This window comes from Oncorhynchus keta, chromosome 24, assembly GCF_023373465.1.
Source record: "Oncorhynchus keta strain PuntledgeMale-10-30-2019 chromosome 24, Oket_V2, whole genome shotgun sequence".
NCBI classification, from domain to species: Eukaryota; Metazoa; Chordata; class Actinopteri; order Salmoniformes; family Salmonidae; genus Oncorhynchus; species Oncorhynchus keta.
This window is the reverse complement of record NC_068444.1, coordinates 21,819,001-21,838,128: the sequence shown is the minus strand read 5'-3', so window position 1 is coordinate 21,838,128 and position 19,128 is coordinate 21,819,001. Positions and strand designations below refer to the sequence as shown.

The window sequence follows — 19,128 nt, the reverse complement described above, 5'->3', positions numbered from 1 at the left end:
TCAAATATAAAATATATTTTAATATTTGTTTAACACTTTTTTGGTTACTACATGATTCGATATGTTATTTCATAGTTTTAATGTCTTCACTATTATTCTACAATGTAGAAAATAGTAAAAATAAAGAAAAAACCCTGGAATGAGTAGGTGTGTCCAAACTTTTGACTTGTACTGTATATCAAGTATTTTTATATTCCACAAGTATTATCAGATTAACTGTTTTGTAGAGATAATTATCTGACTCCAGTTACAAATGCTGATAAACACCTCAATACATTTAGTTGATTTATTTCCCCACAAAAATAATGCAGTGTGCCTTTACCAATTCCGTATTAGCTGACCAATATAGATGTCTTCAGCAGCAGCAATATATTTTTTTAGCACCCCCAAACTACTTCCCGTGGCTATGCCAGTACGGGACCGTCTAAGTGTGCCAGTCATCCCCCTCTTCAGTTTGGGTCCAGACACACTGGACCCAAACTGTTACAGACCTATATCCATTCTGCCCTGCCTATCTAAGGTCTTCGAAAGCCAAGTCAACAAACAGATCACTGACCATCTCGAATCCCACCGTACCTTCTCCGGTGTGCAATCTGGTTTCAGAGCCGGTCACGGGTGCACCTCAGCCACGCTCAAGGTACTAAACAATATCATAAACGCCATCGATAAAAGACAGCATTGTGCAGCCGTCTTCATCGACCTGGCCAAGGCATTTGACTCTGTCAATCACCATATTCTTATCGGCAGACTCAGTAGCCTCGGTTTTTCTAATAACTGCCTTGCCTGGTTCACCAACTACTTTGCAGACAGAGTTCAGTGTGTCAAATCGGAGGGCATGTTGTCCGGTCCTCTGGCAGTCTCTATGGGGGTGCCACAGGGTTCAATTCTCGGGCCGACTCTTTTCTCTGTATATATTAATGATGTTGCTCTTACTGCGGGCGATTCCCTGATCCATCTCTACGCAGACTACACCATTCTGTATACTTCTGGCCCTTCCTTGGACACTGTGCTATCTAACCTCCAAACGAGCTTCAATGCCATACAACACTCCTTCCGTGGCCTCCAACTGCTCTTAAACGCTAGTAAAACCAAATGCATGCTTTTCAACCGCTGCCTGCACCCTCACGAATCACCACCCTGGATGGTTCCGACCTAGAATATGTGGACATCTATAAGTACCTAGGTGTCTGGCTATACTGTAAACTCTCCTTCCAGACTCATATCAAACATCTCCAATCCAAAATCAAATGTAGAATTGGCTTTCTATTTCGCAACAATGCCTCCTTCACTCACGCCGCCAAACGTACACTAGTAAAACTGACTATCCTACTGATCCTCGACTTCGGCGGTGTCATCTACAAAATAGCTTCCAATACTCTACTCAGCAAACTGGATGCAGTTTATCACAGTGCCATCCTCTTTGTTACTAAAGCACCTTATACCACCCACCACTGTGACCTGTATGCTCTAGTCGGCTGGTCCTCGCTACATATTCGTCGCCAGACCCATTGGCTCCAGGTCATCTACAAGTCCATGCTAGGTAAAGCTCCGCCTTATCTCAGTTCACTGGTCACGATAGCAACACCCACCCGTAGCATGCGCTCCATCAGGTGTATCTCACTGATTATCCCTAAAGCCAACACCTCATTTGTCCGCCTTTCCTTCCAGTTCTCTGCTGCCTGTGACTGGAACGAATTACAAAAATAGGAGTAGGAGACTTTTATCTCCCTCGCCAACTTTAAGAATCTACTATCTGAGCAGCAAACCAATCGCTGCAGCTGTACATAGTCCACCTGTAAATAGCCCACCCAATTTACCTACCTCATCCCCATACTGTTTTTATTTATTTACTTGTCTGCTCTTTTGCACACCAGTATCTCTACCTGCACATGACCATCTGATCATTTATCACTCGAGTGTTAATCGGCTTAATTGTAATTATTCACCTACCTCCTCATGCCTTTTGCACACAATGTATATAGACTCTTTCTTTTCTTTTTTTCTACTGTGTTATTGACTTGTTTATTGTTTACTCCATGTGTAACTAACTCTGTGTTGTTGTCTGTTCACACTGCTATGCTTTATCTTGGCCAGGTCGCAGTTGTAAATGAGAACCTGTTCTCAACTAGCCTACCTGGTTAAATAAAGGTGAAATTTTTAAAAAACACCTTTAAAATGTATTGCCTTTTAATGTGGCATAAACACAACCAGTCCTGATTAGAGGTCAACCGACTATGATTTTTCACCACCGACACCGATTATTGGAGGACCAAAAAGGCCGGTGCCGATTAATCAGACAATTTTTTTTAAACATTTGTAATAATGACAATTACAACAATATTGAATTAACACTTATTTTAACTTAATATAAAACATAAATAAAATCAATTTAGCCTCAAATAAATAATGAAACATGTTCAATTTGGTTTAAATAATGCAAAAGAAAGTAATATGTGCCATGTCAAAATGTGTGCCATGTAAAAAAGCTAACGTTTCAGTTCCTTGCTCAGAACATGAGAACATATGAAACGTGGTGTTTCCTTTTAACATGAGTCTTCAATATTCCAAGGTAAGAGGTTTTAGGTTGTAGCTAATATAGTATTTATAGGACTATTTCTCTCTATACCATTTGTATTTCATATACCTTTGACTATTGGATGTTCTTATAGGCACTATAGTATTGCCAGTGTAACAGTATAGCTTCCGTCCCCCTCCTCGCCCCTACCTGGGCTCAAACCAGGAACACATCGACAACAGCCACACTCTAAGCATCGTTACCCATCGCTCCACAAAAGCAGCGGCCCTTGCAATGGGGAATAACTACTCCAAATCTAAAAGCGAGTGACGTTTGAAACAGTATTAGCGCACACCCAGCTAACTAGCTAGCCATTTCATATTGGTTACACCAGCCATTAGGCTGATAGGCTTGAAGTCATAAACAGCGCTGTGCTTGCGAAGAGCTGCTGGCAAAATGCACAAAAGTGCTATTTAAATGAATGATTACGGGCCTGCTGCTGCTCAGTCAGACTGCTCTATCAAATCAGACTTAATTATAACATAATAACACACAGAAATACGAGCCTTTGGTCATTAATATGATCAAATCCGGAAACTATCATTTCGAAAACAAAACGTTTATTATTTCAGTGAAAAATGGAACCGTTTGGTATTTTATCTAACGGGTGGCATCCCTAAGTCTAAATATTCTTGTTACATTGCACAACCTTCAATGTATGTCATAATTACGTAAAATTCTGGCCAATTAGTTCGCAATGAGCCAGGCAGCCTAAACTGTCGCATATACCCTGACTCTGCGTGCAATGAACGCAAGAGAAATGGCACAATTTCACCTGGTTAATATTGCCTGCTAAACTGGAATAGTAGTTATAACTAGTGATTATGATTGATTGTTTTTTATAAGATACGTTTAATGCTAGCTAGCAATTTAGCTTGGCTTATACTGAATTCGTGTAACAGGCAGACTACTCATGGAGTGCAATGGTTAGAGCGTTGGACCAGTTAACTATGCGTTGCAAGATTAGAACACCTGAGCTGACAAGGTGAAAATCTGTCGTTCTGCCCCTGAACAAGGCAGTTAACCCACAGTTCCTAGGCAGTCATTGAAAATAAGAATGTGTTCTTAACAGACTTGCCTGTTAAATAAAAGGTATACATTTTATTTATTTAAATAATTGGAAATCTGCGCCCAAAAATACAGATTTCCGATTGTTATGAAAACTTGAAATCGGCCCTACTTAATCGCCCATTCCGATTAATCGGTCGACCTCTAGTCCTGATATTTTCATCTGATTGTCAAACAATCACTTGAAAAGGCTCCTTTAAGCCTGGCTGCCTGCGCATGTTTGTCCACTCTAAAATCATTCCCGCATCCATACAGTGCACTGTGCACCAGTCATTTGATGAAGGGAAAGAGGCATCTGTTAGAAAACACCAAAAAGTATAATAAATGACATTCTGCGATTTTCAAATAGGACTTTTGACCTGTATTGATCCGTCTACTACTGTGTGTGTGCGTTTCGGCCACTTATCTCTGCCTTGGCAAAATGTCACTGTTATTTTCGAACCACACCGCATTTTGGAGCGTACTTCCTCAGGTTTCAAGTCCATTTGCTCATTTGTAATTACACTGACATGCGGTAATGATAAATAATAGTGAAATGACCTACAGCTTTCTTGGGATCTCTGTTTTAATTATTGTGATTTAGGCTCATGTTCAGATGTTTCGGTGTACCCACAATTTATTTTTCCAGTACTCCTGTGCTGTACTGGTTACTTTCACCCCTGCATATACCTACAACAGACAGAGCAAATTAAAAACAAATAAGCAAACAACAAAAATATCAGGTCGGTGACTCCAAATTTACCACCAGTCTCTCACAGTCGACCTAACGAAAGTTACAAAACATCAAAAAGTCTAACGGAATGACAAGAAATTATCCAGTCAGGGAGTAAAGAAACAAACATCTGGAGTTGATTGGTCAGTCAGTCCTTGATTTGATGGTCACCCTAAATTCTAGAATGTCAGATACATCCCGCTTTCACTAGATTCTAAAATGTCAGATACATCCTGCTTTCACTAGATTCTAGAACGTCAGATACATCCCTCTTTCACTAGATTCTAGAATGTCAGATACATCCCGCTTTCACTAGATTCTAGAACGTCAGATACATCCCTCTTTCACTAGATTCTAGAATGTCAGATACATCCCGCTTTCACTAGATTCTAGAACGTCAGATACATCCCTCTTTCACTAGATTCTAGAATGTCAGATACATCCCGCTTTCACTAGATTCTAGAACGTCAGATACATCCCGCTTTCACTAGATTCTAGAACGTCAGATACATCCCTCTTTCACTAGATTCTAGAATGTCAGATACATCCCGCTTTCACTAGATTCTAGAACGTCAGATACATCCCTCTTTCACTAGATTCTAGAATGTCAGATACATCCCGCTTTCACTAGATTCTAGAACGTCAGATACATCCCTCTTTCACTAGATTCTAGAATGTCAGATACATCCCGCTTTCACTAGACTCTAGAATGTCAGATACATCCCGCTTTCACTAGATTCTAGAATGTCAGATACATCCCGCTTTCACTAGATTCTAGAATGTCAGATACATCCCGCTTTCACTAGATTCTAGAATGTCAGATACATCCCGCTTTCACTAGATTCTAGAATGTCAGATACATCCCGCTTTCACTAGATTCTAGAATGTCAGATACATCCCGCTTTCACTAGATTCTGGAATGTGAGATGCGTCCTGCTGTCACTTCAGTTTTAGAATGTCAGAATGTTGTCCTCCTGCTGTCACACATCTGGGAAACACTAGAATACTAAGACATTAGCTACAATTCAGAGACAAAGGTTAAGAACAACAGCTGTCTCTTATATCTAACATTCCTCAGATCCTGACATTCTGTACTGAAATGCTGTCCAAGAGTCTGACAGCTCTTCGCTTGTCTGTGTATGGACAGTCTGTGGTGGAAAAAACGTGTTGTTCCTTTGCTCCTTTGTTCAGACGACTCCGTTGTTGAGTCCAACAACCCCCCGACCTTCTGGTAACACAACCTTGATATGCAACTTGGATGCTCATCGCTATTCCTATTCTTACATAACTTATTTTCCCATTCCTTATAAATGTTCAGCCGTGCACTATGCAAAGGTCTCATACAATGTTGATTCCACACAGCCTGGAATCCAAACTGAATCATTTCTCATCTAGACAGTCCAAGTGTCTGTCTATTGGTGTAGTTCCAGACTAAACCTGTGAAGTGAAACAATAATGAAACTGAGTGATATTCAGGTTGGAGCCAGGCTAAGATTCCCCAAAGGCTGCAGTTTTGGATTCCAGGCTAGATACCACACAGTACGGGGTGCAGAGTGAAATTATGGTCTGTGGTCTGAACTGATGTGATGGTAACTTGAAACAATTTTTTAGATTTATAAATGGCATAACTTTATTTTTTCATTCCTTTTGAAGGTTAACTAGGCAAAGTTCTTATATGATCTGGAGCCACGTTAGAATGAAATAATGGTCTGAACTGATTTGATAGATGGACTTGGGTTCTGGATACTACTGCTGTTAGGTGATGCTCCTCAAATAGGAAGACTTCTCTTGGCATATAGACAGCTCAGCAATTTGAAAGACAGACCTGGTTTTGGGCTTGGAACTGCTACTCTCTGTCAAGTAAGATAATGGTGGTGGTGTTGGTGCTGTTATGTTCCAGGGCCTGATCAGAATAGAACAGAACACTGCTCTTCTCTGGGCACACAGACAGAGACATTCAGACAGCTCAGCAAATAACTCAATAAGTCAAATGACTGATTACACTTTAATGGACTGGCACAACTTTAAACGGTGCACTACCTCTTTGATATGTCCTTATTTCATCTCATCAAAAGCACAGACTAAGTACAAAGAGAATGGCTGTGTAGCAAATGGCACCCTATCCCCTAATAGTGCACACATTTTGACCAGAGAGCTATGGGGCTACCGAGTGGCGCAACAGTCTTAGGCACTCACTAAAGACCCTGGTTCGATTCCAGGTTGTATCACAACCGGCCGTGATTGGGAGTCACATAGTAAGAAGGGACAGTCATTTCCTCTTTGTTTATTTGAGCTGTTTTTGCCATAAAATGGATTTGGTCTTTTCCCAAATAGGACTATATTCTGTATACCACCCCTACCTTGTCACAGCACAACTGATTGGCTCAAACACATTAAGAAGGAAAGAAATTCCACAAATGAACTTTTAACAAGGCACACTTGTTAATTGAAATGCATTCAGGTGACTTTCTCATGAAGCTGGTTGAGAGAATGCCAAGAGTGTACAAAGCTGTCATCAAGGCAAAGGGTGGCTACTTTGAAGCATCTCAAATATAAAATATATTTTGATTTGTTTAACACTTTTTTGGTTACTACATGATTCCATATGTGTTATTTTATAGTTTTGATGTCTTCACTATTATTCTACAATGTAGAAAATATTAAAAATAAAGAAAAACCTTTGAATGAGTAGGCGTGCCCAAACTTTTGACTGGTACTATAAATTGTAAAATGTCCCTTTTTTCCCCCTTAGAGTGCACTCAAATATACATTTTGTAATGGTATCAGGTATTTATTTTATATTTTTTGTTAAATTTGTGCCTAATTTGCATAAATATTTTTTTCCCCAAAAAATATATGTTACAAACTGGATTTAAAAAAAAATCTACACAAATACTCTGTATTGTGAAAGTGGAAGAAACAAATGTTTCAAGATGAATGAAAAAAAAAAACGAATACACAGCCTTATTCTAAAATGGATTAAATAAAACAATTTCCTCTTCAATCTACACACAATACCCCATAATGACAAAGCGAAAACAAGTTTTCAATATCACTCGAAATTGAGCTCAGGTGCATCCTGTTTCCATTGATCATCCTTGAGATGTTTCTACAACTTGATTGGAGTCCACCTGTGGTAAATTACATTTATTGGACATGATTTTGAAAGGCACACACCTGTCTATATAAGGTCCCACAGTTGACAGTGCATGTCAGAGCAACAACCAAGCCATGAGGTCGAAGAAATTGTCCGCAGAGGTCCGAGACAGGATTGTGTTGAGGCACAGATCTGGGGAAGGGTACCAAAACATTTCTGCAGCTTTGAAGGTCAACAAGAACACTGTGTCCTCCATCAGTCTTAAATGGAAGAAGTTTGGAACAACCAAGACTCTTCCTAGGGCTGGCCACCCGGTCAAACTGAGCAATCGGTGGAGAAGGGCCTTGGTCAGGGAGGTAACCAAGAAACCAATGGACAGAGCTCCAGAGTTCCTCTGTGGAGATGGGAGAACCTTTCAGAAGGACAACCATCTCTGCAGCACTCTACCAATCAGGCCTTTATGGTAGATTGGCAAGACAGAAGTCACTCCTCAGTAAAAGGCACATGACAGTCGGCTTGGAGTTTGCTAAAAGGCACCTACAGACTCTCAGACCATGAGAAGCAAGTGTCTCTGGTCCGATCAAACCAAGATTGAACTCTATGGCCTGAATTCCAAGCATCACGTCTGGCGGAAACCTGGCACCATCCCTACGGTGAGCCATGGTTGCAGCATCATGCTGTGGGGGTGTATTTCAGTGGCAGGGACTGGGAGACTAGTCAGGATTGAGGGAAAGATGAACGGAGAAAAGTACAGAGAGATCCTTGATGAAAACCTGCTCCAAAGCGCTCAGGACCTCAGACTGGGGTGAAGGTTCACCTTCCAACAGGACAACAACCCTTAGCACACTGCCAAGACAAAGCAGGAGTGGCTTCGGGACAAGTCTCTGAATGTCCTTGAGTGGCCCAGCCAGAGCCTGGACTTGAACCCGATGGAACATCTCTGGAGACACCTGAAAGTAGCTGTGCAGCGACGCTCCCAATCCAACCTGACAGAGCTTGAGAGGATCTGCAGAGAAGAATGGGAGAAACTCCCCAAATTCAGGTGTGCCAAGCTTGTAGCGTCATAACCAAGAAGACTCAAGGCTGTAATCGCTGCCAAAGGTGCTTCAACAAAGTTGAATAAGGCTGTAACAAAATGTGGAAAAATCAAGGGGTCTGAATACTTTCCTAATGCACTGTAAGTATTCAACCACCTGAGTCAATAAATGTTAGAATCACCTTCAGCAGCGATTAGAGTCTTTCTGGGTAAGTCTCTGAAAGCTCTGCACTCCTGGCTTGTACAATATTTGCCCATTTTTAAACTCTTCAAGCTTTGTCAAGTTGTTTGTTGATCATTGCTAGACAGCCATTTTCAAGTCTTGCCATAGATTTTCAAGCCGATTTAAGTCAAAACTGGAACTAGGCCAGTCAGGATCATTCAATGTCGTCTTGCTAAGCAACTCCTGTGTATATTTGGTATTGAGTTTTAGGTTATTGTCCTGTTGAAAGGTGAATTTGTCTCCCAGTGTCTGTTGGAAAGCAGACTGAAGCAAATTTTCCTCTAGGATTTTGCCATCCTTGAAAACATGAAGATTGTTACTTAGTGAAGTGTTGTGTTGGATTTGACCCAAACATAATGCTTCGTATTCAGGACAAAAAGTGAATGTATCTGCCACATTTTTTTGCAGTGTTACTTTAGTGCCTTATTGCAAACAGGATGCATGTTTTAGAATATTTTTATTCTGTACAGACTTCCTTATTTTCACTCTCTCATTTAGGTTAGTATTGTAGAATAACTCCAATGTTGTTGATCCATCCTCAGTTTTCCCCTATCACAGCAATTAAACTCTAACTGTTTAAAACCACCAAATTGCCTCATTGTGAAATCCCTGAGCAGTTTCCTTCCTCTCCGGCAACGTAGTTAAAAAGGACGCCTGTGTCTCTGTAGTGACTGGGTGTATTGATACACCATCTAAAGTGTAATGAATAACTTAAACATGCTCAAAGGGATATTCAGTGTCTCCTTTTCTTTCACCTATCTACTAATAAGTGCCCTTCTTTGTGAGGCATTGGAAAACCTCTGTGGTCTTTGTGTTTGAATCACATATACAGTTCAAGTCGGAAGTTTACATACACTTAGGTTGGCGTCATTAAAACCAATTTTTCAACCACTCCACAAATTTCTTGTTAACAAACTATACATTTGGCAAGTCGGTTCGGACATCTACTTTGTGCATGACACAAGTAATTTTTCAAAAAATTGTTTACAGACAGATTATTTCACTTATAATTCACTGTATCACAATTCCAGTGGGTCAGAAGTTTACATACACTAAGTTGACTGTGCCTTTAAACAGCTTGGAAAATTCCAGAAAATGAAGTTATGGCTGTAGAAACTTCTGATAGGCTAATTGACATAACTTGAGTTAATTGGAGGTGTACCTGTGGATGTATTTCAAAGCCTACCTTCAAACTCAGTGCCTCTTTGCTTGACATAATGGGGAACTCAAAAGAAATCAGCCAAGACCTCTGAAAAACAATTGTAGACCTCCACAAGTCTGGTTCATCCTTGGGAGCAATTTCCAAACACCTGAAGGTACCGCATTCATCTGTACAAACAATAGTATGCAAGTATAAACACCATGGGACCACGCAGCCGTCACACCGCTCAGGAAGGAGACGTGTTCTGTCTCCTAGAGATGAACGCACATTGGTGCGAAAATTGTGAATCAATCCCAGAACAACAGCAAAGGACCTTGTGAAGATGGAGGAAACAGGTACAAAAGTATCTATATCCACAGTAAAACACGTCCTATATCGACACAACCTGAAAGGCCGCTCAGCAAGGAAGAAGCCACTGCTCCAAAACCACCATTAAAAAAGCCAGACTACGGTTTGCAACGCACATAGGGACAAAGATCATACTTTTTGGAGAAATGTCCTCTGGTCTGATGAAACAAAAATAGAACTGCTTGGCCATAAAGACCATAGTTACGTTTGGAGGAAAAAGAGGGAGGCTTGCAAGCCGAAGAACCCCATCCCAACCGTGAAGCACGGGGGTGGCAGCTTCATGTTGTGGGGGTGCTTTGCTGCAGGAGGGACTGGTGCACTTCACAAAATGGTGGCATCATGATGATGGCGTCATGAGGATGGATAATTATGTGGATATATTGAAGCAACATCTCAAGACAACAGTCAGGAAGTTAAAGTTTGGTCTCTAATGGGTCTTCCAAATGGACAATGACTCCTAGCATACGTCCAACGTTGTGGCAAAATGGCTTAAGGACAACAAAGTCAAGGTATTGGAGTGGCCATCACAAACACCTGATCTCAATCACAGAGAAAATGTGTGGGCAGAACTGAAAAAGTGTGTGTGAGCAAGGAGGCCTACAAACCTGACTCAGTTACACTAGCTCTGTCAGGAGGAATGGGCCAAAATTCACCCAACTTTTTGTGGGAAGCTTGTGGAAGGCTACCTGAAATGTTTGACCCAAGTTAAACAATTTAAAGGTAATGCTACCAAATACTAATTGAGTGTATGTAAACTTTTAACCCACTGGGAATGTGATGAAAGAAATACAAGCTGAAATAAATCACTCTCTCTACTATTATTCTGACATTTGACATACTTAAAATAAAGTGGTGATCCTAACTGACCTAAGACAAGGACATTTAATGTCAGGAATTGTGAAAAACTGAGTTTAAATGTAGTTGGCTAAGGTGTTCATCTGTATGTGTAGGGCACAGAGATGAGGTAGTCATTCAAAATCATGTTAAACACTATTAATCCACACAGAGTGAGTCCATGCAACTTTGTATTTGACTTGCATATATGAATTAACTTAAAGGCGTAGAACAGGGCTGCAACCACAAAACCTTCCTCTGTCTGCCTGCACTCACCTGTACTGTCTAGACTGCCTCATTGGAGGTCAGTTAAGGCAGCCCTCCGCACCTCTCTGATTCAGAGGGGTCGGGTTAAATACGGAAGACACATTTCAGTTGAATGCATTCAGTTGTACGACTAGGTATCCCCCTTTCCCTTTCATTAATTACTGTTGTTGTCATGTTCTATTGCATAATTCAACTTGTGTGCCAATAGCAGGATACCGGCAGGTAAAAAATCAACGCACTTGGATCTAGATTACAACTTTCTATACATACTTTAAGCTGTTTGCTAGATCAGAAATAATACCACTATAAAACCAGTGTTCAGTTTCCGAAGTTGCTTTTATTTCAGCGCATTTCATTTGTAAACATTTCAGCTGTTTCAAATGATTACTTGTTGAAATTCCACAAAATAAAGTTATCTTTCTTCTCTTACTTGTGATGTAAGTGTCAAGATTTTAAATTCCCGAGTTTTAATGCTCTCATAGCCAATTTATTCCATTGAGCCCAGTTCAGCCCTTACCGTGGTTTGTTTGACAGGTCATTACAAACATTTCCACGGTCATAACGTTAACGAGAAAAAACGACAGGCACGAACAAGAGTAGAAAAGAGTCGCAGGAGTAAAATGAAAGCATTCAATCCAGCGAGATTTAAGTGACAATTGGATTTTTCACACCTCAAACCCAGGACATAGACGCCTGAAAAAGAGTTCACCAAGTGGACGGGGCATGCGCGTTGCTAAAAACACTATGACTGTCATCTGTGTGTTTGTTTGTGCTTGTGGTGAGCGTGTGTGTCCGGGGCGTCCAGTGTGTGTGTGTGTGAGTGTGCATGTGTATTTGAGCATTAATACATATCCCGGACTGAAAGAGCAGTATGACGGAACTAACAGAGACAGAAGCAGTATCACATGCATTAGAAGAAGAGAAAAGTAGAACATGGAGAATGCACTGCTACTGACCTCAGTAAAAACGCCCGCTATCCCCGCTTGGCACGAGCCGTGCTCTTCCCCATACTTCTGCTTATAGTCTGCAAAGAAAAAACAAACCACAAATGATTTCGCTTTGTGTCTTAGCCAGCACTTTCACTCCTCTTATTTCTGTATTCCATATGGACCTAGTCAAAGTCTTCAGCGCCAGCCAAGTAGGAATCTGGAATCAGGAGGAAGAAAGTTAGGTATTGTTACAAATGTCACCCTATTCCCTATATAGTGCACTACTTTTGACCAGAGCCCTATGGGATTCACTATGGGCCCTAGTCAAAGGTATTGCACTATGTAGGGGATAGGGTGACATTTAGGAAGCAGAGTTACAAACTACAGAGTAAGGCAACATTCAACATAAACTCACACTTGGGGGGACACTACCTCTCGAGTTACAGAACAATATTGGGCTTGGATCTCTCTGAATCACAGGGTACACATGGCCCCATCTGAGGCCTAGCTGAAGTGTGTGTGTGTGTGTGTGTGTGTGTGTGTGTGTGTGTGTGTGTGTGTGTGTGTGTGTGTGTGTGTGTGTGTGTGTGTGTGTGTGTGTGTGTGTGTGTGTGTGTGTGTGTGTGTGTGTGTGTGTGTGTGTGTGTGTGTGTGTGTGTGTGTGTGTGTGTGTGTGTGTGTGTGTGCCTAGCTGCAGTGGCTCCGTGAGATTGGAAGCAATAGCAGAAAGGAAAAAAATTAAAGAAAATCTAAATCTGCGAGTCCAATCAAGAAATAAAGGCCTGCCTTCATTTGAAAAAGAAACTCACTTGGCTGAATCAAAACAAATAATGTAATGAAATCCTGGCTGTGGTCAAAAGTAGTGTACTATGTAGGGAATAGGGTGCCATTTAGATCGCATACCATGACACTTGTATAGAACATTCTAGGGAAATGACCTGTTACCGAATCAATGTGTGAGGGCCAGGTTAGTCGAGGTAATGAGGTAATATGTACATGTAGGTAGGGGTAAAGAGAGTATGGTCTCGATGGTGAAGCTGTAAAACTTTTTGAGGATCTGAGGACCCATGCCAAATCTTTTCAGTCTCCTGAGGGGGAATAGGCTTTGTTGTGCCCACTTGATGGCTGTCTTGGTGTGTTTGGACCATGATAGTTTGTTGGTGATGTGGACACGAAGGAACTTGAAGCTCTCAATCTGCTCCACTACAGCCCCATCGATGAGAATGGGGGTGTGCTCGGCCCACCTTTTCCTGTAGTCCACGATCATCTCCTTTGTCTTGATCACATTGAGGGAGAGGTTGTTGTCCTGGCACCACACTGCCAGGTCTCTGACCTCCTACCTACAGGCTGTCTCATCGTTGTCGGTGATCCCCCACACGCAGCCCCTTGCGGAACCGCGCACAAGGGCCCGCGAGAACGGGTGTCACAATGGCGCAAACAAAGAGTTTCAGAGTAGGACAGTTGATCTGGGATCAGTTTTTCCTTTCAGATTATAATGCATATTGCCAGCAGCATATTGCCAGCAGCATATTGCCAGCAGCATATTGCCAGCAGCATATTGCCAGCAGCATATTGCCAGCAGCATACCAATGCTGGATTGCTTCTGAAGCTAAGCAGGGTTGGTCCTGGTCAGTCCCTGAATGGGAGACCAGATGCTGCTGGAAGTGGTGTTGGAGGGCCAGTAGGAGGCACTCTTTCCGCTGGTCTAAAAAAAATATCCCAATGCCCCAGGGCAGTGATTGGGGACACTGCCCTGTGTAGGGTGCCGTCTTTCGGATGGGACATTAAACGGGTGTCCTGACTCTCTGAGGTCATTAAAGATCCCATGGTACTTATCGTAGGATTAGGGGTGTTAACCCTGGTGTCCTGGCTAAATTTCCAATCTGGCCCTCAAACCATAACGGTCACCTAATAATCCCCAGTTTACAATTGGCTCATTCATCCCCCTCCTCTCCCCTGTAACTATTCCCCAGGTCGTTGCTGCAAATGAGAACGTGTTCTCAGTCAACTTACATGGTAAAATAATGGATAAATAAATAAAACATGACTAGATGCATAGGGTGTGTGCGTGTAATATTTGATCCTTTAGCAGCATAATGAAGTGTGTGTGTCCTTGGAATCCGTAGGTGTTGCGTCCTGCCAGACTGAGAGCTCATATTTCTCTCTTAAGTTGGTTTGAGAGAGAGAGAGAAAGAGGAATAGTGAATACAATTCAAGGCTCAAAAAGTGTCAGCTAGCTTTTAAAGTCAGGATATCAGTCAGTGGTCTGGAGTGTGTGTGTGTGCAGTAAATCTATAACTCATTGTGAGAGCCGGAGAGAACGTGTGCCATGATAAACTACCTGCACTGTCTAACCCGAGGCCGAGGGTATACACAGCTTAAACACACACACAAGCCCTCTCCCCTCATCCTACTTATAAACTCAGTAAACTTTGGTAAAGTCTCTGTCTGTGTCTAAGTTGTGTACAGTGTGAGTCAATTTGGCTGATAAAAGAATTCCATTGAAATTTTCATGCAGTAACCATGACCTTACTGTCTGTCTGTTCGTCTTCAGAATGAAGGCATCTGTGTATGCATAGTTTACCAGGAAGGAAATGATTCTACTTTATTTGATCTAATCCATCATGAAGTGGATGTGAAGCAGTGTTTCTCAGCATGGTGTGCTATTACTTATAAGAGTAACTGGCCTATAAGCAGGGGTTACGTTGGAAGACTCATAAGAAAATAGACGATCAATCGTTCACGAGGGGGTACTTCAGGCAGAGAAAAATCTAATTAGGGGTACAGTAATCCAAAAATATTATTACTGTATCACATTACTGTACCTTCTTACCAAGGGATTAGGGCGTTGGTCCTGTCCTGTACAGTTGGTGTGTGTGTGTGTGTGTGTGTGTGTGTGTGTGTGTGTGTGTGTGTGTGTGTGTGTGTGTGTGTGTGTGTGTGTGTGTGTGTGTGTGTGTGTGTGTGTGTGTGTGTGTGTGTGTGTGTGTGTGTGTGTGTGTGTGTGTGTGTGTGTACTTCTGTACCTTCATAGCAGGGGATGAGGGCTTGGGTCCGGCCCTGTAGCGCAGGAGGGATAATGGAACAGTAACCATGGGGAAGGATGAGCTCAGAGTCATAGTAGACGTTCTTCCAACGGTGGGCACAGGCCTGCATCAAACACATGAAGGAAGTGAGGCATAGTCATAACAGAAAGACAGACACTGACAGACAGAGAGACATGGCATCTCACTCAAGTATGACTGGATCTGCTGGCCTCCTCTGAGAGAATGGACAGACAGAAAGGGCGGAGAGACAGACAGATGGACAGACAGAAATGACAGACAGAAGCAAATGCACACACACACAACCACCCCCACACACATTAACCAATAATGTGCATTCCCAAACACTTGACATAATAGGTGTATTCTTCAATCTACCATCCTGATTCCTTAACCTAATAGTTCTTATGTAACTCGATATCCACAAAGCAGAAGGCAAGACCGACTCTGTATTATGTGAGCTGGAGACAGTGTGTCTGCGTCCCGAATAGCAGCCCTATGGGTCCTGGTCAAAAATAATGCACTATATAGGGAATTAGGGTGCCATTTGGGATTCAGCCACTGATAGTGGCTGCCAAATTAACTGTTCTGAGAGAAGAAGGGGGATGAAAGCAAAGCCAACTGTGACCATAACGGCCCTGGTCTCATTGGTCTGTGGTGTGAATATCTGAACATCAGCTTAGGAACAATCCCTGCTTCCAAAACAGACATTTTATATGCGGTGGGACGAGATCCTAACTCCTAGTTAGACCTAACTCATAACATCTTCATATTAACATTTTAGTTGCTTCCCAGGCCTCCTTTCACACTATTGAACCAAACTGTGCTGACACTTATTTTCTGTCCAGTACCGTTCCAGCAACTATGGTGGATGTGTAACCAGGCCAGCTCAGTCCAGCGTGGTTCAGGTCAGCTAAAGAACATCTTGAAAAAGAAAAGGAGAGCTGCACACTCTAAGAGCTCAGATGCAATAGTTTAACCAACATTTGGACAGCCAAGCTGTCTTCATCACGGTATAATGGCAAACACTGCGGGTTACTAATTTATATAGTTTGAAAAGATATACAGGTGCCTGGCCGTGCTGCTGCTACAGTTTCAACTGTTCTGCCTGCGGCTAAGGAACCCTGACCTGTTCACCGGACTTGCTAACTGTCCCAGACCTGCTGTTTTCAACTCTCTAGAGACAGCAGGAGCGGTAGAGATACTCTGAATGATCGGTTATGAAAAGCCAACTGACATTTACTCCTGAGGTGCTGACTTGTTGCACCCTCGACAACCACTGTGATTATTATTATTTGACCCTGCTGGTCATCTATGAACATTTGAACATCTTGGCCATGTTCTGTTATAATCTCCACCCGGCACAGCCAGAAGAGGACTGGCCACCCCGCATAGCCTGGTTCCTCTCTAGGTTTTTTCCTAGGTTCTGGCCTTTTTTCCTAGCCACCGTGCTTCTACACCTGTATTGCTTGCTGTTTGAGGGGTTAGGCTGGGTTTCTGTACAGCACTTTGAGATATCAGCTGATATGGCTTTATGAATAAATGTGATTTGTGTCTGTAATCATGGCCTACTGTGGCTTGATTTCATTGATCAATTTACAGATATAAAAAGAACATTACATACAATCATAGATATAATTTGGCTACAAACATGATTTACAATGGAGAGCAAAAACACAATCACAAGAATGGATTTAGATCAAAGTCTACATTGAGACCGAAGGGTGCAAGGGTCTTTAAATTAAAGATCCAGGCAGCCTCGTTTAAACATCCCCTGCCTCCAAAAAAGCAATTGTATATGTAGTGGGTCATAAGTTTACTGATCATAAGATGTTAATAATAACCTCTGAATTCCTATCATTTCTCATAACATATTCATACTGTAGTAACACACTGCGCTCGTCCAACACATTTCCCAATATTGTGCTGGCCCGAGCCAAACTTCACAGCCACAGGAGTATTTCTTATTTTCACATGTTCTTTTCAGCATGGTTTCAGCAATGATGCATAAGCACTAGGGATGTAACTATTCACAGATATGGATCTGTCCCTGTGCGTTGGTCAACAGGACCCCAAAAGTAGCATGCATCCGTCAGAAATCAATTCCAATTGCAGGTTCACTAAAATGTTTTGCTCAAATGACATTCTTTCTACCTTCTGAAAATACCGCTCATCTTTTATGACAACTGCATCCTCTTCTTCAGTGTCTAACTAAGCATGTAATTATGTTGAAAGTCGTTGATTACAAGGCCTTTTGAATGACGAACAACCCCAGGCAAAACCATTAGCCTCGTCAAACTGCGCGCCGTGCGCAGATTCGCGCGCTGACCAACGAGATCGCCTATTCCTGATCTGGCACTTCTATCTGCAGGTCACCTTCAGCGTTCAAATGTTTGTAAACTGGCTTGCGCAATATTAGGCTTTATTTGTTGAGTTACAACCAATGTGATTTACATGGTTATACCCAGAACATACCCAGAATAGTTTCAAACTAAAATGTATAGTTCCTGTATCGGAGCGGATGTATCCAGATACCCATTGAATCGTCTTGAAAGAGAAAAATGCACATCTCTAGTAACCTGGCCAGCTCAGTTAGGCTCAGTTGAGTAGTGTGAAAATCCCCGAACCAGTTCTACATATGCCATTTAGCATACGTTTTTTCCAAAAGCGATTTACAGTCATGTAGGAATATATTTTAAGTATGGGTGGTCCTGGGAATCAAACCCACGATCTTTGACATCGTAAGCACCATGCTCTACCAACTGAGCTACAGTGTTCTCCACTTAGCTAGATAGTACATTTAGACAATTAACTTAATAGTTATAAGATATCTAGCTGGCAAAATGTAGTCGTGAATTCCTTACTTTAACTAGATCACATGGCGCGTGCTGCACAACAGTGAGTGACTCACAAGACTCCGGTCTCTCGTTGTAAACAAACTCCACGTGACGGGGGTCTACCAGTAAGCTTCATAATGAAAAATGATGTGACAGGTGAAATGAAGAACGCGATCTTCTTTATCTCCTAACGTATTGCAAAGGTTGACTGCAGGCATTTACTTAAAAAGTAGCTACACATATTATATTGTATTAAAATACTTCAAAGATAAATGATTTCAGCGGTAATGCCGGCATTGAAAAACTCTCCCATGGCTAGTTCCAAATACACCAACTCACAGATAGAAATAGAGCACTGTAAATCACAATAACATTTTTTTTAAAGAAGTGAATTCAAGTTCATTTTCAAAACTTTTGTGTTATTTATGTCATGTTAGGGGGAGTCTGAATATGGAGTAAAGCATTTAATTTCTTCCAGTCCCATGGAGTTGTTTTCTTCATTAATATTGCGTGTTGAAAGTGTTCCTCAAAATAATCGCTTAGCATCTTGTATTTTGGATAAACATTCCAGAACTATCTCCATCTCTTTGTGAGTGTAACGTTTGGTTGTACTATCCTTGTGGGGCCCGGAAGTCCTCACAAGGATGGTAAAACAAGGAAAATGTGCCACTTCGTTTTGCTTTACCTGTTTTCTATTGATATTTCTTCGTATATACACATACACATTATGCTGATTCATGATTTCGACTGGCTGAGAAAAGCTGCACATCTGTCTCATCCTGACTCAGCACTTTTGGAGTCGAGATGAGACATTTTGTTAATGTCACAGACAGACAGCAGGGTTTATACAAATGTTCGCTGTTGAAAAATACATGTTAGTATAAAATAAATGTGAGATAATGTCTAGATACTTTTTAGATGTTTTTTTTTTATGGTGGAGATCAAGTTTATAAATTGCTTTGGTGGGATAGTATAACAGTGGATTGCGCAGACAGA

At 41.7% G+C, this 19,128-nt stretch overlaps 1 protein-coding gene across 1 annotated transcript in view; it reads right to left on the bottom strand.

The window, feature by feature from the left end:
* The window catches only part of itga9 (integrin, alpha 9), a 153,348-nt gene that overhangs the window by 116,209 nt on the left and 18,011 nt on the right, over positions 1-19,128 (bottom strand). Inside the window, exons 4-5 of the mRNA XM_052477968.1 lie at positions 15,278-15,401; positions 12,279-12,346 (exon numbers count right to left, since the gene is read on the bottom strand). Of these exons, the coding sequence (XP_052333928.1) occupies positions 12,279-12,346; positions 15,278-15,401 (192 nt within the window). The remainder of the gene's footprint in view (positions 1-12,278; positions 12,347-15,277; positions 15,402-19,128) is intronic.